The 26,290-nt window shown below is 40.1% G+C and overlaps 1 protein-coding gene across 1 annotated transcript in view; it reads left to right on the plus strand.

The window, feature by feature from the left end:
• LOC145412962 (uncharacterized) overlaps window positions 1-17,609 on the plus strand; it is a 121,278-nt gene extending 103,669 nt beyond the window's left edge. The window contains exon 9 of the mRNA XM_080282785.1: window positions 16,797-17,609. Coding sequence (XP_080138911.1) covers window positions 16,797-16,951 — 155 coding nt within the window. The 3' untranslated portion in view covers window positions 16,952-17,609. The remainder of the gene's footprint in view (window positions 1-16,796) is intronic.
• Window positions 17,610-26,290: the final 8,681 nt, after the last annotated feature.

The following is a 26,290-nucleotide window of genomic DNA, read 5'->3' on the forward strand; positions in this document are numbered from 1 at the left end:
AACTGAGTGAATTTTTCTCTTTGAAGGTTGGGTTGAGACAGGGATGTGTCATGTCTCCATGGTTGTTCAATCTGTACATGGATGGGGTAATAAAAGAGGTACAAGGTAGGGTAGTGGATGTTGGAGTGGCCCTGGTGAGAGAGGGTAGTGTTTGGAAACTCCCTGTACTGTTGTTTGCAGATGATACTGTGTTGTTGAGTGAAGACGAAGGAGAGTTGCAAGGCTTGGTGGATGAGTTTGGGAGAGTGTGTAAGAAACGGAATCTAGAGGTGAATGTAGAGAAGAGTAAAGCGATGGTCTTTGAGAGAGGTGAAGTCAGTGAATGTACAACGAGGTTGGATGGTGAGGAATTGGAAAATGTGAGTACGTTTAAGTACAGTACTTGGGTAGTGTGATGAGTAAGGATGGAGGTTTGGCGGGCAAAGTGCTTGAAAGGGTGCAGCAGGGAAGAAAGGTTGCTGGTTCTCTGAAAGCAGTGATAAGAAGCAGGGAAGTGAGCATGGAAGTGAAAAGGTTACTACATGACAGTGTTGTGATACCAACTCTATTATATGGAAGTGAAGCTTGGAGGTTGTTGGAAGGACACAAGTCAAGAGTGAGAGCAGTGGAAATGAGTTATTTAAGAGGAGCCTTTGGAGTCACATGGAGAGACAGGCTGACATATGAGGATATAAAGGAGCATTGTGGTGTGGATGTGGATGTGACAGGAAGCATTAGGAGGAATACACTGAGGTGGTTTGGCCATGTGGAGAGGATGGAGGGTGAAAGACTGACGAAGAGAGTGTATGTGAGTGAGGTGGAGGGGGGAAGCGGGAGGGGGAGGCCGAGGATGAGATGGAGGGATGGGGTGGAGAGGTATATGAGAGAGGGGGGTGTGAGTTGGGAGTGGGGCAGTGAAAAGTGACGTGAAGGCAATTTGTTTGTGGCCACCCCAAACGGGATTGGGGCGTCTGGCAATAGATAGATAGATAGATAGACTATTGTTTGTGAGGATAATAACATTACCAGTGGCGTTTCTGTGTCAGTCTCTGTTGATTGAGTAAGGTATATGAGAGTTTGGGTTTGGGTCTGGACCCCATCTCTGGCTTTTCTTCAGTATCATATGGGGAAAATTGCCTCAATATCTGTACTCCCTGACCAAGCACCCGTACTGGTACACAACCCTGTCGGATATTGGGGTACAGCTGTGTGTGTGTGTGTGTGTGTGTGTGTGTGTGTGTGTGTGTGTGTGTGTGTGTGTGTGTGTGTGTGTGTGTGTGTGTGTGTGTGTGTGCTCTTACCTGATTGTATCTTTACAGGAATGAGTCAAGCTCGTACTGTCCCGTGTCTTAAACCATATTTATTGTACATATCCTTAAATTTATGAGTTGTTTTGGCACACGCTATTTCATTCAGTAGTGCATTCCACTAATCAATTGTTCAATTTGGGAAACTAAATTTCCTTACATCTTTATCGTCTCTTTTTTATGCAGTTTTTTGTAGTGTCCTCTTGCTGATGCATCCCCCTAGGTTACGTAGTCATTTATGTCTATTTTCTCCATCCCTGATATGCATTTATATAGCATAATCATGTCTCCTCTTTTCCTTTTCTTATATAGTGTGGGCATATTCAGTTTTTTCTAGTCTCTCTTCATAGCTTAGATCCCTTAAGCTTGGTACCCATCTTGTAGCGGCCCTTTGAACTTTTTCAACAATCTCTATTTGTTATTTGAGATGAGGACTCCAGACTACTGATGCATACTCCATGTTTGGTCTGATGAATGATCATATTATCTTTCTTAGCATGTCTTCATTTACTTATGTGAATGCTATTCTCATATTTGCAAGCAGTGTGTCCATGTTCTGTACCTTCTCACTGATGTGGTCAGCCGGAGATAGTCTGTTATTAATAATCACACCTGGGTCCTTCTCTCTTTCTGATGTGTGTAGGGTTTTATTTCCAAACTTATAATCCCAGTCAGGTCTTTTTCCACTTTTACCAAACTTTATTACATGACACTTGTCCACATTGAATTCCGTTTGCCATGTATTGCTTCATTCATGAAGTTTATTTAATTCTTCTTGTAGCTCTTTACAAGAGTCTGCATTAGTAATTGTCCTTTGTATTTTTGCATCATCAGCAAAGATATTTAGATTGCTTTCATTTCCAGTGTTGCTATATATATCATTTATGTACACTAAAATCATGATTGGTGCCAGCACTGAGCCCTGTGGAACTCCGCCAGTCACTTCCCTCCATGATGAGTAATTTCCCCTTAGTTCTGTTCTCATTTCTCCTTTTTTAAGAAAATCTTGCATCCAACAATACTTTTTGCCTCGGATTTCTCCTTGATGGTACAGTTTCCATAAAAGTCTTTGGTGTGGTACTCTGTCAAATGCTTTCTTGAAATCTAAATACAGTAAGACCTCACTATAACGGACTAATTGGGATCCATGCCATTCAGATAAAAGCGACATCCGGACTTCCCCCTGCTTTTCCGGACTTTTTCTAATATATCAGACATTAGTCCGGATCACATGAATGGTTTTTAAACTGTTTTGAGTACCATTGCAGTTCTGTACTGTGTTATAACTTCACTATACTAAACAAATGGTATAATATCTTTGTGGTAGGTGGGGGCGCTCACCATCCACTCACTCGATGTACTGCTGCTCTCCGGTGTCTGCCCTTTCCTCTCCATCCTTCTTTCCTTCCATTCTCTTCTGTCTTCTTTTCCTTCATTCATTCCTTGTCCTTCTGCCTACAGGTGACTTTACACTCCCTCTTTTGTCTTTCTTTCCTTCATTCTTTCCTCTTCCTTCAGCCTGTGGGTGACTCTACACTGAGTGACAAGCCAAATGGTTTCCTGTGCACCAGGAAACCATTTACTATGCTGGGTGGTAACCATATAACCAAATTTTGGCGCCTGGTGATTTAGTGGGTAATTATTGCACTCCAATCGGATTGAGACGGTGAAGGTTTATATCCAAGGAGTGGTTGGGGTTTATTGCTCACATAATGCCACTCAGGGATGAGTGAGGCTGGTCACTCTCATCATAAATGTCGGGACCAACTGCCTAGCCCCGGGCTCCTACACTCCTCATGGGGCAATGTAGGATTGGATGATGGGTGGATGGATGAATACTGTACTGTACACTGATACACATGTCTTTTATTTACATTATTGTGGTGAACACAGTTGAAGTGGTCAGGCAGTCCAGACTGCTTCTGGCTTTATCGGACTTTTTCCGATACATAAGAATTTAGTCTGGTAGCTCCTCGAGTCCGATAAAAGCGAATTCCAGTCTATTGAAGTCCGTTATGTCGAGGTTTTGCTGTAGATACTGTCCACCCATCCCTCTCTTTTCTGTAATGTTTCTGTTACTCTGTCATAGTAGCTCAACAGATTAATAACACAGGATTTTCCTTTTCTGAAACCAAACTGTCATTCTGTTATCATATTGTGTTCTAGATGATTAACCCAAACTTTTCTTATCAGTCTTTCTAATACCTTGCTTACAACACTCGTTAGTGATACTGGTCGGTAGTTGAATGGATTTGTCTATTTCCTTTCTTGAATAAGGGAACAATGTTTGTTTTCTTCTAAATATCAGGTAGTTTACCTTGTCCTAAGGATTTCTTGAAAATTAAAGATAATGGTTTCTTAACTTCTTTGCACATTCATGTAGCACCCAACATGAAATTTCATCAGGACCATTTGCATTTCCTTAGTCTAATTTACTTAACTCCTCCTGTATTTCTTTTTCTGATATTTGTATATCTGGTAATGTGTGTGGGCATGCATGTTCCATATCGTCCCTCTCAAAATTATTTTCTTCTGTAAAAACTGACTGGAAATTCTTAGTGCTTCACAAATACCCTTTTCTTGTGTATGGGTGATCCCCTCTTCCTTAATGGATTGTATTTTATCTTTTACCTTGGTTTTGCTTCTGATGTAGCTGTAAAATAACTTAGGTTGATCACTATTTTGGGTTTATGATATCCTCCTCAAACTGGTTTTGGGTTTCCGTCCTTATTCTTGTATAATCATTTCTTGCCTGTTTATAGTTGTTAAATGCCCTTTTACTATTGTGTCTTTTGTATCTATTCCACAACAAATCTCTTTTTTCATTTTCTTTTTTACATTCTGTATTAAACTATTTCTTAATTTTCTTTTCTGCTTCTTTGTGCTGTGGGTTGTACATCTGGACTCCTGTTTCATAAAGTTCACAGAATTTTTTATATATAGCATTTAAATCTTGTCCTCAAAGCTCCTTTTCCCATTAAATTTCTAAAACGTACTTCTTAAGGTCATGGTAGTTTCCCTTTTTATAATTTAGGCCCTTTTTGTAACTTTCATTGCTGTTAACTGTGTCATATGCAATCCTGAAGTTACAATTTAGTACTGCATGGTTGCTTTTGCCGAATGGAGGGTGATACATTAAATTGTCAATATCATTTTCTTGCCTTGTAAACATAAGATCTAGCACTGAGGGTACATCAAGTCCTCTTTTTCTGGTGCTTTCCCTTACGTGTTGCGTTAGGAAAAACTCCTGCACTAGATCCAGGAGCTATTGGTCCCAGCAGCTTTCTTCAAAAAGATCAATTGATTGATGGATGGTATGAGTTAAGAGATTATGTCAATGGTGGATATTTTGTGGCGAAAACCATATTGTCTCTTACTAATTAAGTTGTTGGATTCAAGGTGTTTAACAATGTGCTTATTAATTAAAGGTTCAAACACCTTACCAGGAGAAGATGTGACAGCTATTGGTCTGTAATCGGAGGGGTCAAACGAAGTTCCTTTCTTCGGAATTGGGTGGATATTGGCTTCTTTCCATGAATTTGGGAATAAAGAAGTATGTATGCATAGTCTGAATAACTTAGCTAGGACAGAGGCAAATTCAGGGGAACACTTTTTCAAAACAGTTGGTGGAATTCCATCTGGGCCTGGAGCTTTGTTAGTAGGTAAATTGTCTAGGATGGATTTTACGTATCTTGTTTGTATTTTAAGTGGGGGAATTTCGGGAGAATCAAGTTCCAGTACTGGGACATTCTGGCTGGTATCATCTATGGTAGAGTTTCTGGCAAAGGTACTGGCAAAGATATCTGCTTTCCCACGCGGGTCATTTGTAATGTTGCCATCTGGAGATTTTAGTGAGGGAATGGAAGATGACTTTTTAAAGTTATTATTGAAAGAATTAAGAGTTGACCAAAATATTCTATTGTCATTAGGGTTGTTAAGTAGTTTTGATGCTTGCTTTTGAAGAAAGTTTGTTTTAGATAGATTTAATACAGCTTTTGCATGATTTCTAGCAATTTTAAATTGGGAGAGTGATTCAGATGTTTTTGATTTTAAGTAAGAGTTATATGCTAATGACTTTTGGGCTGTATTCCAATTTATATTTGTATTAAAATCTCCAATTAGTATAATTCTTTCTGATTTCTCTTCCATTCTATGTAGTAATGCTCATAAACTCTGAATTGAATTCTCTGCCAGACCCTCATATTCACCTCTTGCTTGTGTGTTTGATCTGGGTGGCACGTATGAATTTGCTACAATTACTTTACCTTCAGATGTATTGATCTCTGTTGCAATCATTTCTACTTGCGATGGTGTATCTGGTTCTATTTCTTTGACTTTTAGATTTTTCTTCGTTAATACAGGTATTATAATTCCTCCTCCTTTTTGTTCCTATCTCTTTTCCATATACTGTATTGTATTCCTCTGAGTTTAGGATGTCATTTGATATCCTTGGTGTTAATTTTGTTTCAGTTAGGCATATTATATGTGGTTCATTTTCTCAGATATAATCATTCATCTCTAATAATTTAGATACCATTCTATCTACATTTGAGTACATCAACTTAATCATCGTACTTACATACTTGTCATGACTTGGTTCTACTACCTTCCTCCTGTTTGTACCACTTTCGAACCTGCAATCTAATTACTTTGTAAAAAAAATGTATTCTTCTCCTCCTTTGATCTTCCTTCGTTCTTTGTTTTTGCTTCCTCCCTCTTCTCTTTTAGTAATTCCAGTTCCTCTTGAAGTAGGCATCTTTTTATCCATACATTTTTGAATTCCTCTTTTTCCATGAGTGTCTTTGCATTTTTTAGTATCTCCTCCACAGTGTTTACACTCTGGAAGGTTACCTTTAGAGGCCATGACTTGCTTCTCTCATATTTCCCTAACCTTTTGTGTTCTTCTATGTCTTTGTTACAGATTTCCTCTGATACTTCCTTCAATATGCTCATTACATTTTATTCTCCTTTTTGTCTCGAGATCTTGTTTTTTATTTCTTCCTCTTCTATACCAGTGATTACTATAGATTTGTTGATATCTGCTGAATCTCTGACCAGTTTAGGATCATTTTGGATTATTCTTTTCACTTCCTTTTTAATGCTTTTTTCTTCCACCCTTGTTTCTAAGTCTTTCTATACTTTCACTATTTCAGCATAAGTGGTTTCCACATCATTTTTGTAGCTTTGCACCATTTTATTCACCTGTGTTATCTTCTCCTCAGTGTCACTGCTCTGACCTATCAGATTGCTTACTTGCCTAATTGTCTCTGTATCATTTTTGAACTCTTCCATAATACTCTTGTGGTTGACTACTGTACTTGCCATTTCACTAATTTTCCTCCTAAGTGAACCCACTTCTGCTGTCAGTTCATCTATTGTTGTGTCTTTCTTGTTGACTTCCTTTCCTAATTTTTCTCTTTCGTCCTTCTGCAAGTGCAACTGTTTCCTAATTTCATCCATTTCATTCTGAGAAGCCATCTCTAATCTGTTTACTCGTTCTACCAGTTTATTGTATGTCTCCATTTCAACCAGTTCTTGGTAGAAATCATCATCCTGCTTTCTACCTTTATCCCTTTTCTTTTCCAACTTTGCCTTACTAAAGTAGGTGGCCATCATGCGGTACTAAGGGCACAGATTCTACTTACATTCCTTGGCGCAGAGTCGCAGACAAAACTACTGGTCAGCTGTTTGTGCGCATTCCTGCGCTACTTTGTTTTCTTTACTATTTGAACAACAGTCATACTTAAAACTTCTTCTTTTTATATTAGGACACCATTTAGTCTAAACTGGTACAGAGCTTGACTCATATAAAGATACTAATTTAGGTATGGCCACTGGCCAGGTTTGGCCAGGTGCGGAGTGATGGTGACATGCGTCTGCCCTGCTTGGTGCCTTGTGTGTGTGTGTGTGTGTGTACACATGTGTGTATATATATATATATATATATATATATATATACAGTATATACACACAGTACCCTCGCGTCCAGCACGGTAATATTGTCATGCATGGGTCACGTGTTGGACCAAAAACGTGTTGGACTAATAATTGAGCTTATGGCGAAAAATGAATTATGTCAGCAACCCTCGGAAAAGTCACCCTAAATACCTACCATATACCTGTACATATATTGGTACTATTGTAATTATAATAAATGGTACTGTGCTATGAATGATAACTAACCTTTAAGGATAGTGTTGGTGGGCTTGCTGGGAATGGAAGGTGGTATCCAAGGCTGTAGTTAGTCCTACTGGGTCCCCAGAGGATGGCTGCTGGCGTCACTAGTGGGTAATGGCTGTTGCTCCTCCTCAACCTCCCGCATAAATCCTTCGAAATCAAACCTCCCTCATAAATCCTTCAAAATCACACTCAGAATCACTATCTTTGTCCACAGCCATGGAAGGTCCTGCTTCTGCCTGTCCTAGCCCTGTGATCCTCGGCAAAGTGCATGCTTCTCACACTGTTGCCAGAGCCCCGTCTCGTGACTGTGGAAAGTGATCGCTGTTGCTGACTCGGTAGAGAATAAGGAGAAGCAACTTTGTTTATAAACTGGTACGCACGCCGATGAGAAGGGTTTCAAAACGATTGATATTTATTCTAAAATATTAATATGTATTCAGTGTCAGGCTAAATGTTCAATGCTATAGTACGATACATTCTCTGTCGAGTCGCCTGGGTTTTGGTCACACTGTTTTCCCCGTCGTATGCTCGGCAGGAATCCATCCAGATGAACTCCAAATGTCTGTGGTATTGTCGGCAATTTTACCACGTTACCGTTCCGATTTACCATCGTATCCTCGGCAAACCTGGTATGAAGTGCCATGTGATAGCCTTTGGCTGCCAGGATCTTGTCTTAAGTTTTTTATTATGATCACGTTGGCTTCATTAATGTCGTAGGCCCTGGCAGTGTTAACTTTCCTCTCCCCTTTCTTCTTCCTCTCGATGCTTTCTAGCTTGGTGGCCTGAGGGAGGTGCCGACGCTTCATGCGGTTCTCAGAAGGCTTCCTAGGCATCGTGAGCAGGGCAAAATGCAGTAAGAAGGGCAGAAAATGCAGCAAGAAAAAAGCACCTTCCAATGCTATTATGCGACTGAGTGGCTCTGTGGCGGGAGAAATGTAAACAAAACATCACATTGGGCGGCATCACGATCACGTCACGATAGCGGGCGGGGAAGGCTACTTGATCAGAAGTTTTTCATTGGCTATCATCATCATGGGAATGTCCAGTATGACCGTGTTGGACTGGGGGTGATCGTGCTGGAGTGAACTCTGCGGATTTCGCCCACTTCTCGGAGCTCTGATTGTGTTATGCTAACACACTCGTGTTGCAGTAATTAAATCTTATTAAATAATACTAATTAATTGCTCTCTGTGCTGGACCTGAATCGTGCTGGACTAACGCGTGTTGGACGCGAGGGTACTGTATATATATATATATTATATTTATATACACCCACTGCAAATTGACTAGGGACCTACAAACAGAATTGCTATAGGAGAGTTGTCTGTCTTTGCTTTGTGTTTCCACCTCTGCCAAGTGAATTTTTGGGGCAAGAAGTAACTGTCAACTCCTCTGGTGTTGGCAGGAGGTGGTGAAACACTCAGTACATCAGTGCTTGCCCAGAAGCGAGAATGGAAGTATTATGTTCCGATCACTCCGAGCATGCACCTCCCTCTTTTTTTGTATGCATTACTGTTTGCTTTGTTATTTTCCTAGTGTCGAGTTGTCATGCCTGGAAAGTACTGCTCAAGGGATGAGAGGGTCCATATCATTGCATGGAGGCAGGATAATGTCCCTGTCAGCACAATTTGTGAACTTACTGGACGTGCAAAGTTGACTGTCATGAAGATTCTTGCTGCAGCGCCTGCCACCTGATGTCATACCAGAGCACAAGCATGGTGGTGGAAGAAGAGGATGACTTTCAGAGGTACATATACACTTCTGATGAGGGAAATAATCAAGAATCCCTGACTGACAGCAGCAGAATTGAAGCGAATGCATCCCCAGCTGTTACAAGACGTCTCAATTCGAACTATCCAATACTGCTTGCAGAAGGAGCTGGATTTGCCAAGCCGCACTGCAGCCAAGAAACCGCTTCTCACTGATGACATGAAGAAGCGGCACATTCAGTTTGCCAAGAAGTATGCACACTGGACATTGAATGAGTGGAGAAAAGATATGTTTTTCGATGAAAGCACATTTCAAGTGTTCCAGGTGCGTTCTGCCAAGGTTTGTCGCCCTGCTTCCCATAGTCAATATGACCCTGCTTACATGGCGCCAACTATTAACCCACTCACATTCCAATGATGGGCCGACCAGCCCGTCATTCGTTTGTAACCTTTGACATCTGTATGACGACTTTTGCTGACATCCATGTAATCTCTAAAGAAATATTTAGGGAGTCGTCATTTTTGTTGGATGACAGGCTAAAGTGGGCGGAGCTAAGCCTGTCACAGCTGTTGCATTCATGCTCACTTGTTTTGCTCTGCTCAGTGTTGTGTGAGGTTCCTCACAGGTTGGATATACCCCTCTTGACCTCCCACCGAACACTAATGCTCCTTTTTCTCTCGTATTTATACGGCGTTATTATTGAAGAAAATACAACAAGTAATGCATTATTGGAAAGGAAATTTATTCTGCTACGTATTGAAGCAAAAAATATTGTTATTTCTTGAATAGTTTTTTTTTTTTTTTTCCAAATATATTTAAAAAGAAAGTGTAAAACTTTAGCATGTCAGCCAACTTCTGCTCACTTTTTTTCATTTTATTTTGTTTAAATTGTCTTTCTGAACAATGTATGACAGAGCAAAGCTCTTTATCCTCAAAATGAGACCAACGTGGCCTTTCTACGATTAATAGTAACTTTCCTACGAGCATTAGAAGTAAAATATCTCTACGCAACTCTTCTGAAAGCTCTTGAGTGAGAGTTACATGCCACAGCCAGAATTTACATGTACCCCTTTACGTGAATGAGTTAAGCACCCACAGTCAGTAATGGCATGGGGGTGTTTCTCAGGTGAAATGGGAAGGGGAGGCCTCTACTTTCTTCCTGAGAACTTGATGATGAATGGTGGCCGGTACATTCAAGTTCTGAAAGATCATTTGTTAAATTTTTTTGATATTCACGGGTGCAACTTTTTCATGGATGATTCAGCTCCATGTCACAAGTCAAGAAAGGTGACAAAATGACTTCAGGATAATCGGACTGATGTCCTCGACTGGCCTGGCAACAGTCCAGATCTAAATCCGATTGAAAACTACTGGGCAAAGATGAAGAAAATCATAGCAGAGAAGAAGACACCCAATCTGGACAACCTCAAGACTGAACTGAGAAATGTTTGGTGCAAAGAAATGTCCTTAGATTACGTTAGAGATCTAAGTGATTCCATGTCAAAACACATCCAACTGGTCATGAAAAACAAGGGAAACATGATTTCATATTAATGAATTGCATTTCATGAACAAGCATTGTGATATACTATGATTTTTGTGTTTTTAATACCTTGTGGGGGGGAGGTCCTATGTCAATTTGCAGTAGCTTTGTGTATATATATATATATATATATATATATATATATATATATATATATATATATATACTGTATACATATATATATATATATATATATATATATATATATATATATATATACTGTATACTGTACATATATATAAACAGTGGTGGGCAGCGCAAACGAAGAAGGACCTTGCGCAAGCGCAAAGCGCAATCCACAGTTCACTACCTTGCGCAAGGGCAAATGCGCAATCTGACAAATATTTAGCTTGCGCAATATTGCAAAGCGCAGGTGCAAACCATTTGCATATATTTTTGGGAATTACTGAAAAATATTGAGCTATTTAAATAAAACAGCATAACTACTTACTTACTTTTATTTATTATTATTATTTTCTATTATTTGTAATTTGCACAAGTGCCCAATCTAATATTTAGCTTGTGCAATGTCGCAGAGCGCTAGTGCAAATCATTTGCATATATTTGTGGGAATTACTGTAAAATATATATTGGTATAATTAAATAAGTTACGAAATTAGCAACCTGCCCACCACCCGCGGTGACTGAGGTACAGTAGGTCATTGTCCGGGAAAAACAGTCTATATTTACCAAGGCATTGGCAAAGATCACGTGATTACTGTATCATCAACTCTCTCTCTCTCTCTCTCTCTCTCTCTCTCTCTCTCCAGCAGGGGAGGGAGGGAATGGAGAATAAAAGAGAGAGTGGAGGGAAGGAATGGAAAATAAGAGAGAGAAGAGGGATGAAGTTTATGTCTTATCTCCTCACTCAAAGGGACGCTTCTTTGCCATTCCCGTATTTATTCTCTCTCTCTCTCTCTCTCTCTCTCTCTCTCTCTCTCTCTCTCTGTCTCAGAATAATGCTGTTTCTCTCTCTCTCTTTCTTGTCATGTCAAGACAATTTATTTAATAATTCAATATAGATATACAATAGCATATGTAATTCGTTACAAAAAATAAAAAATCATGAAAACAAGAGTATTTAAATCAAATATCCACAGCCTAACGATTTATTAGGCTAATCAATTATTAGGCTGTGGATATTTGATTTAAACAATATGTTTTAATGTTTTTTGTAAGGAATTGCATATGCTAATCTTAATAAATAACGTATATTTATTATTTACTAATAATAATAATTTAAAAATATTATAAATACATTATCCCTGTTGAAGCATATTAAGAAATGCTACTACCCCCTTCCCTCCCGCCTCCCCCACCAACCCACCCTCGCAACCCGCCCCAGCCTCCGCCATCCCTTGTCCAGCCATGCGGGAAGCTCCGAAGACCACGTGTCCCATGGATTGTGCAGTGCGCAGTCCACAGAGCAGGTGCACAAGTGCAAATTTAGTTGTGCAAGCACAACTAAGTTTGCGCTTGTGCACCTGCCTTTTCATGTGCACAAGCGCAAAATTGTGCATGTTCTCGTGCGGTGCGCAATGCGCAAATGATATCACCGGAGCACGAGGGTGCGCAATTGCGCTTTGCGCAAGTGTTTGCGCACCTGCCCAGCACTGTATATAAGCACACACACACACCCACAGACACACACACACACACGCACGAGGTGCAACCCCCAAATTCGAAAGCAGGGCGGAAACTGCTTGTCTAGTCGTCGTATGGTGTGTGGATGGTAGGTGGCAGTGCATACAGCCACATGCCCTTTGTTAGTGTGTCAAGTACCTTTGTGCAGGGTGGATGCATTTGCTGCGTTTATTTTTTTATCATTGTGTTTGGGTTAGTTTGCAAATTTTGTTGATCTCAGAAATGGAGAATGTGAAAGAACAATGTGTGTGCATCAAGTTATGTGTAAAACTCACGAAGAATGCAGCAAAAACTCATAAAATGTTAAAACAAGCATTTGTTGACAATGCTTTAGGCTTTACACAAACCTACAACTGGTTTTAAGCATTTTAAAAACAGATGAACATCAACCAATGATGATGGATGTTCTGGTCACTCTTCCACCAGTTCAATTCCTGACAGTGTGGCCAAAGTTCATACAACTATCCTCAAGGATCGCAGGACAATCCACAGTGTTTGTGACATTGTTAGTCTACCATATGAAAACTGCCAATGCATTTTGTTTGGCGACCTTGACATGAGACTAATTGCCATCAAGTTTGTCCTGAGGCTTATGACTGATGAGCTTAAACAGCATTGTATGGAGGTCTGCACAGAGTCCAAGGTAATGGTCAGAAATGATCCTAGCTTCCTCATAAGTGTCTTTATTTGTGATGAAAGCTGAGTTTATGGGTACGACCCAGAAACCAAACAACAGTCGTGGCAGTGGAAGAGCCCAGCTTTGCCTTGACCAAAGGAAGCATGTCAGGTCAGGAGCAATGTGAAGTCAATGCTCATCACTTTTATTGACTTAGAGGGCATTATTCATAAGGAATTGACAGACCGTCAATGCAAAATTCTACTGTCCGCGAAGACGTGGGACGAAAACGCCCAGACAAGTGGCACACAAAGAAATGAATGCTTCCTGATGACAATGCAACTGCACACACACACACACACACACACACACACACACACACACACACACACACACACACACACACACACACATGCCTTGTTGTTCAGCAGTTTTTGGCATAAAATGCATGCCAGTTGACTCCCCCCCCACATTCACCAGATTTGATTTGGCCTCCTGTGATTTTCTCCATTCAAAAATGGAAGTCCAGCTGAAAAGGCCAAGATTGGACACCATTAGGAGATCCAGAAGGAATTGCAGAAGGTTCTGAAGAAACTGATGGGCAAGGATTTCCAGAGCGCATTCCGATTGTGGGAGAACTGCTTACCCAAGGGGACTACTTTGAAGGGGATGGTGGTGATTAGGACTTGATGCAAGTTTTTTTCCTTCCTTTGTCAAATTTTGAGAACTTCTGCATAGCATCTTGTATACATGGTATATATTTAAGAAACTCGCTCTGAACATGGAGGATTTGCCCGGAGTGTGCTGCAAGTGATGCAGAACCTGAGGTAAAGGTATGCTAAGCAAGACGTATTGCTGCATGCTGTGCATAGTCCAACTGTTCCTAGGTCTTGGATTTCCTGGTTCCCCTGAGTTATGCTGAGAGGAGGAAGAGTGAGTTGGAATGTTCTCTTGAATGAGAAGACCAAATAAATGCTTCCTTAACCTCCTGTTGAAGAAAAAAGTAGTTTTAGATTGGTTTGGTCATTAAGTGCCTCTTGAATTGGGTGAGGACACTGCAGAGCCATATCAGGATGCCCTTCAGAAAGACTGATGAGCCGTCCAGTATTGGTGGAAGCCCTTGTTCCACATGGCAGATGCACTGAAGGCAGTCATTGCATATTAAGAATGTTAAGTCCAGAGCGTGGCTACACAGTACTCAAGCTTTCATTTTAAGGGAATGATTTTATTGTACTGTACTTACTACTTCAATGACTATTCTTCTTCTTCTTTCGGCTCTCCCATTAGGGGTCGCCACAGCGGATCACTCGTCTCCATCTTACTTTGTCTTCTGCATCTTCTTCCCTTACACCTACCACCCGGATGTCCTCCTTCACTACATCCATAAACCTTCTCTTTGGCCTTCCTCTCTTTCTCCTGCTTGGTAACTCGAATTCCAGCATCCTGCTTCCGACATAGTCCTCATCCCTCCTCCACACATGTCCAAGCCATCTCAGTCTCATCTCTCTAGCTTTGTCCCCAAACTGCCGTATGTGCGCTGTCCCTCTAATATGTTAATTTCTAATTTTGTCCAACCTCGTCATGGAAGGGCATCCGGCGTAAAAACCCTAGCCAATTCAATATGCGGAGCACTAATGACTATTACTTGGATTAAATTAAAATGTGTAAGTGTTCTTTCATATTTCTAGCAAGTGAGTGACCGACACTATGAGTGACTTTGTGAGAGTATGTATATGAGAAGGAGAGTCAGTGCTAGAAGTGAATGAATGAATATGTGTAAGAAAGTGCAAGAAGAGAGAGCGTGGAAGGGCTGCAAAAGTATTGGTGAGACAGTGAAAATAAGATTCGGAGAATGAATGTGAGAAAGTTTTTGTGAAAATGAGTTTGTGTGGGAGTAGATGAATAGGTGTGTGAGAATTTTAGAGTGATGGTAAGTATCAGTAAAAAAACTAAGTTAATGAAGGTAAGGAAAAGTGAGGGTGAAAAATTGAGAATGAATGAATGTAGTGACTGTGTAAGTAAAAGTGAATGTGAGAGTGTGAGAAAGTAAGTGTGAATGAGTGTTTATGAGGAAGTTGAAAGTGAAAGAGTATGATAGAGTGAGCATGAGAGTATGAAGCAGTGACAATAAATAAATGTTAAGAGTGGGTGTGTGGTTAGAGTGAGTATGAGTAGGAATTAGTGTGTAAGTGAGTACTGTGTCTGATTTTAACTAAGTGTGAGAGAATGAGTTAGTGTGAGAAGGGGAGTGATCAGGAAAGTTTGTGTGAAAGTGTGAGTGAGACTGAAAAATTAAGCATGAGGAGGAGAGTGAGCAGGATAGTGAGTGTGAAAGTGTGAGTCAGACTGTAAAAATGAAGTGATATGGTAGAGACTGCATAGTAGTGAGAGAGTGAATGACAGTGTGATGAGAATGAGTGAGTTTGTGGTTAAACAGATATAAATTGGTGAATATCTTGATGAGAGAGAGAGAGAGAATATTAGTAAGGAAGTAAAATGGAAAGAAAGGGAGGGTGCTTATGAGTGAGGAAACAAAGTGCTTATGGGTGAGGAAATACAGTCACACCTTGATATATGACAGGGTTACATCAAGCTAACTCTCATCGCACGACAATTTATCATACACCAAGGTTGATATAACATGGGCTCAGTGAGGATCGGGAAGAGGCCAAGGGCCATTTAACCTGAAGTTTCAAAAAACCTTATCCTTTTAGGCATGCCCTTGGCACCCTCAGCAGCACCACACTTTCCCCAAGGGGTAGCATCCTTGCCAGACATGATTTCCAAGCCACAAGTTTCAGTACTTCACACAAGAAAGATATCACTCCACTTATTTGGCAGTAGTAGTGGTGCCTGACCATGCACACATGAAATGGAATGAAAGGGAGACAATCACAGCAAATGTTATCACTGGGTGACTGTCTTGGCCTAAATGTCTGACTGTTGATTTGCATTGGAGGCACCACACATGCACGGGATTGTTGTATGCAGTGACCACAGTTATCATGTTGGCAGATTTCACCATCATCACAAAACTGGGTATAACCTTTTATTCATCATTTTTTCGATTTATCACATACCAAACTGATGTATGCTGAGGTTTGGCTGTAAAGTGCATATGAGTAATAAAGTAAAACAGAGAGAGAGAGAGAGAGAGCATTAAAACACATGGATGGGTTATTTTTTTCCTCATGGGTAGGATGGGACCACATAAGTAAAAGAAGCTGAGAACTAAAGTAAAATTGAGAGAGAGAGAGAGAGAGAGAGAGAGAGAGAGACCATGAAAACACATGGAAGAGTTATTTTTATCCTCATGGGTAGGATGGGACCGCATAAGTAAAAGAAGCAGAGGACTAAGTGCCTTTATAGTAATTTGGTGATATCACATAAAATATCTGAATGTATGGAAGGCCAGTGCATGATAGCCATCTTCTGTGCTTTAAAAATCCCAACCTTTACACAGCTTCATCCCCTTAAGGAGGATGCAGATGTTAAAATTTTAGGAATCAGATGTGGATGGGAAAATTTTGTGGTTGCAGATGCACATGTGAAACTTTTGTGGATGCAAATGTGAATGTGAAGTTTTCACGGATGCAGTTGATGAATTTGAATATTTTGTGGATGCGGGTGCAAATGTGAAACTATTGTGGATGCCGGAACAGATATGACATGTCATTAATACAGTATTGTACAAATATGGATACAGAATGTTCTTGTACCTTTCTAGTCTTGTCCCCACCCCCCCCCAAAAAAAAAAAAAAAAAAAAAAAAAAATCGCTGCATACTCTGATTTGTCTTTGACATTGCTTTACCTTAGGCAAGACGAGCCAGTGGCGCGACAGTGTAGCACGATCATCGGCAGCACTGGCTGAGCGAATGTCTTCTCCAACTGGTTCCACTATGTCTGGAGTACTCCATGAGAACGACTCTGTTCATGGCCACCTTAAGTTCCATCATCATGCCCTGTGGTAAGGTTACACCAACCTGTTTCACCAGTCAGCAGCCACCTCTACCTTGGTTTACCTGGCCAGAGGCTATCTTGGTTAGAAGTAGAGGTTTGTCTGCTTTCCCAGCCTTCAGCTGCTGCTAGATTGGCTGCAATTATTCTGCCCCTCCAATCTGCACTGCCATCTTGGTTTACAGTCATCTCAGTATTTGACTATAATATGGTCTTCAGCTTAAGCTCACATTTCACTGTTGTTTTTGATTGAAGTGAGCAGTATACTGTATTTAGGAAAGGTTATACTAGTAGGTGGCCAGCAAACTATTTAAGGACAAGGCCAAACTAGAGCTTGTTAGCTTATTCTTCCCAATGTGCTGTTATTCAGGGTTGTAATCTACAAGCTGGCAAATTGCCTGTATGATATTAATGAATGAATCATAGAACTGTAGGAATGATACTACTTTATTAAATAATCTGCATTTTACAGAGGACAGCTGTAAGCCATATGAGTTTTGCAGTTCTCATTTTGCCTTGTAAATTTCTGAGAGCAGTAGATGGTGCATTTTCTATAAAGGCTGGTATAATACTGCTGTAAAAATGAGGGTTGCTATTAAAGAAACAAACTAGCAATCAATCATCATGTGCTACAAGAAATACCCTTTTTTTTTTTCTTTCTTTCTTTTTTTTCCCAACTGCCATTTCTACCAGTATCTGTGTTTGCATGGCTGTACAACAGGCTCCCCATGCCTGTGACACCTTTTCCTAGGAAAGGTATAGTTATTACAAGTATTTTAGTTCTGGCAGCAGCTGGTTGTTATAAGCAGTTTCTGTATATTATAAAGTACTGAATGTGTCTCCACTTACAGTTAAAGTATTTAGTTATGGTAGCAGCCAAATGGCAATAATAATGGAGTATCCTGAGTTGTGAATTATTTTATCTTTGTGTCACGGTGGAGTTGATGATGTATAATACAGCCATGTAGAGAAAGAAACTACCAGATTAAGATATTTACCAGTTGTTGGAAAAGGGCTTGATAATTTCTTCAAGACTAATTATAATGCGTGAGGAAAAGTGATTGGTAGTCAGTTAATAGTGTTGATGAAAAATGAAAATATGGATACTGATATATTTATACATTTCTTGGAAAATCTCATATCCTTCTTACTGAAACACTTAAGGAGCTTTATGGGTGAATATTTTTAAGTACAGTATTTATAATATTATAAAGAGTGGAAATTAAAGTTTTATGTGATTTTTATAAGTGTTTATACCTTAAAGTCTCAAGGATGTCTACCAAAGAGATAATGGGTTATGGACTATTATTCTTTTGTACTTTATTAAACTTGTACAACACAGTGTAGCCTGCAATGCACATAATGTTGTACAGTTTTAATTCAGAAAAGAGAGTACTGTAGTAAGTGGTTAACATATTGTAAGGTAATGAGCATGGCCCACAGATGCACAGTACTGTACCACAATAATTGTGCTGAAAGAGATACAGTACCATTTATGGTAGTGGTAGTGAAGTGGGATTTCGGTTTCAGATCTCACTCAAAATAATTGCACTCTTCCATGTTGACTGGGTGCCATGACCTTACATGACTACACCATTCTTAACCACCAACAGAAGCAGCTCGTCAAGAGTAACTGAGTTGTGTGTTTTGCATTCATTCCAGTAGGTAACTACAGGTTAGTTTATTGCAGTCCCTTCTGGGTTATTATAAACAGCAGTAATAACTGTAAGATAGTGCATTCAGAGGAGTTTATTGACATTGAAACATTCTGCCTTATAACCTGCACCTTTTTTTACAGATATTTAGCCTGTGTAGATTTGCATACACATACAAGTTTCTGCCTTATTGCATTATTATACTTATGATTAGCGTGTATGATGAAGAGTAAGCAGAGAGAGAGCTGTTAAATTTTTAATGCAATGTAAACTTTTTGTATATTTGTGAATGATGAAAGCTAGCTAGGTTTGTACTGTATTTAGGAAATACAATTTAAGCTCAGTATCATAATAGCAGAAAGTCTAATCAACAGTAACTACGTATGGTCATAGTACTTTAGTTGAAATGGCTATATAAGGAGAAGCAATACATAAACTGCTACAGGCATTCCTTTTTCATCAATAAAAGCCATATTCATTGTTAGCAGATTATTGTTAGTACAGTACTAGGTATGTACAACTGTTATATGTGATGATACACAATTTTATAAAGTTTTGGTCATTGACGCAGTCAGCATAAAGGTGGATAGAGTTTTTCATAGTGGGTTTACACAGTTATTTCATCTGAGTGATCATAAATTTGAATGGGTTGCATTGTATTGGCTGATCGTTTCTGTTTGCAGTATTAGCATTGTCCCAGTGGATTAGTGACTGACTATGAGTGATGTTTCTGTGTTACCTGATGAAAGATATAAGCAGTGTCATGATTGTAATATGTGAATAATTTATAGGTACAAATGACTGCTTCGACATACGGTCATCAGTGTAACTTATAAGGCTAATAATTTTCAGATAATTTAAACTGTTCGTGCTTCTCATTGATGAGACTAACTCAGTGAATGTTTCCATCTACAGTATCTGTTCCAGAGTCACATATGGGGATTGGAAATGTTATTGTAAGAACAGGTACAGAACCACAATTATGCTACTTCATATATTTGAAAATACTGTATTAGGGATTTTGAACCACAATTGTGTATGCTGTATGTTAACATCTACAAACAAATTTAACCCAGGGGGGAAGTTCACCTTGATATGACTGCCTACATAAGTCTTGTTTAATTGTAGCGTGTCAAATGTATTTATTTTGTTTAATATCAGGATTTTTTTTTTTTTCAATGCTTCTGTTACCTACAATACAGTACTTTATTGAGTTGGTGGTGGTGCCCTGCAGCCAGAAAGGTCAGTGTCATTGACGCTTATTCTCTGTCACTGCTGTCACATGTGTTAGTTTACACAAGAGCAAAGTCTAAGTTTCTTCAGTCAGGGCTCCCCTAACTACTCTGAGGTTTATCCCAGTGGATTCACCATTTGCATGTTACAGACTGTTGACAGCAGATTTTCTCACTGTCCTTGTACATTCTACACTGCCTCATTCCTTCTGCTTTTGGGTTATATGTCCTGAAAGGTATGTGGTAAGGAAACCTTTTAAATACAAGGTAGAAAGGAGTGTGCGTAAGTGGTATGGTCACACAAAAATAGTGGATAGATATGACTAAGGTGGTGAAAAAGTTATATATATATATATATATATATATATATATATATATATATACAGTAAATCCTCGTTTTTCGCGGTGCGGATGTTCTGCCAAAACTGCGCGAAACGCGAAACATCAAATTGTGAAGTTAAGAATCAATGAGAAAAATAGAGGAACGTTCCGGTGGGACATGTACCTACCCCATCAGAAAGTACTATAACACCAAACAGGCCCTACCCAGAAATGAAGAGTGTTTACTAGTGCTAAAACAGCATAACACAATAAACATGTACCTGAAAAGACATTAAACATGTTATAAAGAGCTGCAACCCCAAAAGTCCTTACCAGAAATAAAGTGAAGACTGGCTTGATTGGCAGTTGAAGGTGTGTTGAGGGTAGATGGGCTAGGTACTAGGTGACATGGGTCTCTCTAGGGAAGCCCCATCACCTATGCCGAAGCCCTTGAAGTTGAACTCAGGCTCCAGCACCTCCACTTCCTCTCTGTCCACTTCTCTTCCTTCATCCACCCCTGCTGGCATGTCCAAGTCTTGCAGAATAGCAGCCACGTTCTGTCTCATGAAAATATTGTTTGATCTGGGCTTGTCTCTGCTCCTTTATGTTTTTGTTGTAGACGGCCATCACTTGAGACTTCAGATCACTCAAGGTCGATAGGATATTGGTAGCCTCAGGCATAGTCCTGGTGTATGCATCGAAGGTGGTTGCCATGTCAGTTATGGTGGACAGGGTGGTCACAAGATGACCGCCAGCAAATGAGCATATACAGTATGTATATATATATATATATATATATAGATAGATATATATATATATATATATATATATATACTGTATATATATATATATATATATATATATATATATATATATATATATATATATATATATATATATATATATATATATATATATATATATATATATATATATATATATATATATATATATATATATATATATATATATATATATATATATATATATATATATACGCTGCCATCCTCTAGGCAAAAGGAAGAGGAAAGAGTGAAGGAAAGAAAGGCAGAAGAGGGAGTGTAAAGTCACCTATTGGAAGAAGGAAGAGAAAGAATGAAGGAAAGAAGAGGAAGGGAGAGAGGAAAGGGTAGACACCCAAAGCAGTACTATATCAAGTGAGTGGATGGTTAGCACCTCCTATATATATATATATATATATATATATATATATATATATATATATATATATATATATATATATATATATATTTATATATATATATATATATATATATATATATATATATATATATATTTATATATATATATATATATATATATATATATATATATATATATATATATATATATATATATTTATATATATTATATATATATATATATATATATATATATATATATATATATATATATATATATATTTATATATATATATATATATATATATATATATATATATATATATATATATATATATACATATATATATTTATACAGTGCACGACAAAATTGATAAGCGCCCTGTTTCCTCCCACGAAACAAACCTTTCAACATTGAAAAAACATGTAAATAATGCATTATATTTACCTTTAATGCTTGGTAGGGTATCCTTTGTGCTTCTTCATGGACCTGAGACGTCGTGGAAGTGAAAGGGCGAGGTTCCTCAGGTGCTTGGGTGGTATTCTTGCCTAGGACTCACGAATGGCTGCTTCCAGCTTAGGCAGAGAGCTCACGTCCTTCCCTTGGAGAGTCTTCTTTACGAGGTACCAGAGGTTTTATATCGGGTTGAGGTCTGGGCTATTGCCTGGCCAGTCTTTCATGAAGGAGACCTTGCAGTCACGAAGCCAGTTGGTGACCGATTTGGCTTTATGAGCAGGTGCACCGTCCTGCTGAAACACTCATGCACCTGTGAGCTCGATGGACTCAGGTAAATGATCACAAAGAAGCTCCAGGTAAACGTCCTGATTCACTCTGCAGTTCTTGGGAAGCACAACAAGCTTCCCCAAACCCTTCCCAGAGAAACAACCCCATGCCATAAGTGAATCACGGTGTTTAACTGTGCTCTCCACGTAACGGGGGTCACGCGGGTCACTACCTCTGCGCTGGTACACGCGCGTTCCTCGATTACAGGTAACAGTAAACGTTGCCTCATCAGACCACAACACTGACAACCATTGGTCCTCACCCCAGTTAAGGTACGTGTTAGCAAAGGCAAACCTACGAAGTCGCTGGTTACATGTAAGAAGAGGCTTTCTCACAGGCCTGTGGCTTGTGTAACCATGTTCATAGACTCTTTGAGACACCGTGCGCATTGAAACCTCACCAAACACTTCCAGGTTGCTCTCCTTAATTTTCCTTGCACTCACACGAGGATTAGACTCCACTGCACATTTTAACACATTTCAGACCTTGGGGAAGTTTTCCTGGGCCTACCAGACCGCGGTTTCTTTGTAGGAACATCACCACTATTTTCCACTCGAAAATGGGCACACCACCTCCGCACTGTCGATCGAGCCACACCAACCAAATCACTAATTTCCCTTGTGGGGTGGCATGCCTCCTTTAAAGCAATGATCTGTGATATGATTTCACTCAACAGTTCATGGATAGAGGCCATAATAAAGTGGCGAAAGCCAAAACACTGAGGGACACTAGGTAAAAAATGGCGCAAGAAGAGAGGGAGGAGCGGCGGAGTTCCTCTCTCTCACGCAGCCCGTAGGCAACTGAGGTGGCAGCCAACCAGTGCGCAGTAAGGCCTCAGGCTGCCGTGATGTCATGTTAGTGACCCAAACTTCTGGCTTAATTTTTAGTCCAAAAAAAATAGGGTGATTCTTTTTTCGCCAAAAGTATTGCGTGCCCTGACATAGGCGCTCGATACTTTTGTCGAGTACTTATATATATATATATATACTGTATATGAGGTGCTGCCCCAAAGTTCCAGTAATTTGAATATTGCAGGAAAATTAGTTACCTCACCTAGTTCTTACCATCACCTTCGAAGTGGTCCCCTTGGGCATGTATATAGTGGTCCCAGTGTTTTTTTTCCATGAGTCCATGCATCCCTGGAAGGCTTCAGGTTTGATGGTCTTGAGCATCTCCTGCGATTCTGTCTGGATCTCCTCAATCAAGTCAAATCGACACCCTTTCAGTTGTAATTTCAGCTTGGGAAACAGAAAAAAGTCGCAGGGGGCAAGGTCAGGTGAACAGGGTGGGTGGGGAATGGCTACCGTGTTAGTGGAAGCCAGGAATTGCCGGACAACAGTTGATGTGTGAGTGGGGGTGTTGTCATGGTGCAGGACCCAGTCCTTGTTCTTCCACTGTTCTGGACGTTTGCTGTGGATGTTCTCCCTCAGACGCTGCAAAACTTCACAGTAAAACTTTCCGCTGACAGACTGACCAGGTGGGACGAATTCCTTGTGAATAATCCCTTGGATATCGAAGAAAACGATCAACATCGACTTGACATTGATGCGCCATTGGTCCGCCATTGCAAAACCACCAAACCACCTACACACCACATTACAATACAGTAGTAAACATAGCTCAACAACACAACTGTGGCCACACTGATGCACAAGGGGTCCTGCTGACTCCTCCTAGTGGCAAAAGGCAAAACTGCAAATGGTGGGCTGTCTCTGTTCAAATTACTGGAACTTTTGGGTAGCACCTAATGTATATACATATATATATATATATATATATTTATCATCATCATCATCATCCAGACCTCCTTTCCCACCCAAGGGCTGGGTGAGGAGTAGCAATGTCCAGACAGCCCAAAATTGCCCAGTCCAATGGGCCACGCTTCCATTCACTCATCATTCAAGCCCCCGGAATCCTGGCTGTATCGGATACGCCAAAAACATTTGCCACGTTCTGTAGCTTCACACAATCGTTTCCGACAGAGTCAATCCAGGCGCTGCCTTGTTAAAAGGGGTGCCAAAAATCCCTGATCATGCACATCTCCTTACAAAATTCATCCATCCAGCTTGATCTCCTGTCAGTTCCCCAGCTTCACTGACTTCCAAACCTCTCTTCCTCTCACATTCATCCACCATATCCCTCCACCTTCTCTTTGGCCTACCTCACCTTCTCCCTCCTTCGAATTCGCTCAGATATACCTTCTTCACCACTCTATTGTTATCCATTCTCACCACATGACCATACCATCTCAGTACACTCTCTTCAATTCTGGTGTCCACCGACTTCCTCACTCCGCGTATTTCACGAATCACATTATTTTGTGTCCTATCCACTCTCTGTACTCCACATACATTCCTCAGCAGTCCCATCTCCACTGCTCTTACTCTTGACTTTTCATTTTCATGCCACACCATAGTCTCACATCCATATGTTAAAGTTGGCACTAACACTCCTTCATGTAAGCCTCGTGCAGCTGCAACACTCAAGCCTCTGTTTCTTATCAAGGCCTTCAATGCACCAGCTACTTTTCTTCCTTGTGTCACTCTACTTTTAACTTCCTTTGCACATTTTCCTCTCTTTTCCATCACTGTACCCAGGTATTTGAACTCTCTCACCAATTCGTCTTTCTCCATTCACTGTTACATTGCACTGGGAGTCACCTTCTCTCTCAATAACCATCACGTTACTCTTTTCTACATTTACTCTAAAGAAACGACGCTTACAGACATCAGCAAAACTCTGCACGAGCCTACCAAGTTCTTGTCAGGTACTTGCAAGCAGTACTGCATCATCAGCATACAACAAATTTGAGATATTCCATCCATCACTGTTCATTACCAATGCCATCCCTCTCTCCATTACTCGTGTTTTCACTTCTCTCATCACCCCATCCATATATACATTGAACAAACATGGGGACATCACACAACCTTGTCGCACGCCTACACTGATTGTGAACCATTCACTTAGATGCCCATTAACCCTGACACATGCTTCACTACCATCATGAAAACTCTTGACGGCACCTAGCAGCTTACGCTCTACACCGTACATGAGCAAAACTTTCCACAATCCTTCTCTGTCCACTTTGTCATATGCTTTTTCCAGATCCATGAATGCCATGAACACTTATGGTCCTTCTCACAAGCCTTCTCTACTATCTGTCTCACAGCAAATATTTGGTTCACACATCCTCTGCCACTCATAAAGCCACCTTGTTCATCACTCACTAGGACCTCTGATATCTCTTACTTTCTCTATAATAATTCTTCCATATACCTTCCCTACCACACTCAGTAAGCTTATGCCACGATAATTCTGCACTCACTTCGTTCACCTTTATTTTTGTACAGGGGTACAATCATAGCCTTTCTCCACTCTGCAGGCACAGTTTCACTCATCCATGCCTTCTTACATATCTCCAACAAGTACTTCATTCCATTCTCTCCACTACATTTAAGCATCACATGCATACACCTCATCAACCCCAGCTGCTTTCCCATATTTCAGCCGCTTCACAGCACTCTTCACCTGTGCGAGTGTCACATCACCTGGCACTGCATTCCTTCTCTGCACACCCCCAAAACCAATTATGTTTACAGCTGCTCTGCTCTCTCTATCCCCATTCATCAGGCTTTCAAAATATTCTTTCCATCTGGTCCTTGCTTCATCTCCATGGGTTAATAATCTACCACTTGCATCCTTCACACCATCCCATTTCTTTGCGCTTTCACTTCTACATTTCTACACCTCTTTCCAGAATAACTTTCTGTTTTCAGAGTAGTTCGCATTCATTTTTCTTCCTAGATCCTCATTTACCTCCTTCTTTTTCCTCTTCACTAGTCTCTTTACATGCTTCTTGCTCTCAGCATATTCAGTTCTTATTTCAACTGAACCCCTATCCTGTAACCAGTTTAGCCACTTCTTCCTCTTTTCCTCCACCGCTCTCTTTACCTCCTCATCCTATCATGCCGTACCTTTCTTCCTTGTTGTTACTCTTGCCACACCACACACCGCTTTAGCATTCCTAACTAAGCAATCCCTATATGCATTTCACAGTTTGTCCATCCATCCATCCATCATCCAATCCTGCGTTGCCCCATAAGGAGCGTAGGAGCCTGGGGCTAGGCAGTTGGTCCCGACATTTAAGGTGAGAGTGACCAACCTCACTCATCCCTGAGTGGCATTACATGAGCAATAAACCCCAACCACCCCTTGG

The sequence above is a fragment of the Coenobita brevimanus genome, chromosome 94 (assembly GCF_032717465.1).
Source record: "Coenobita brevimanus isolate Jiangsu-jjx chromosome 94, ASM3271746v2, whole genome shotgun sequence".
Taxonomy (NCBI): domain Eukaryota; kingdom Metazoa; phylum Arthropoda; class Malacostraca; order Decapoda; family Coenobitidae; genus Coenobita; species Coenobita brevimanus.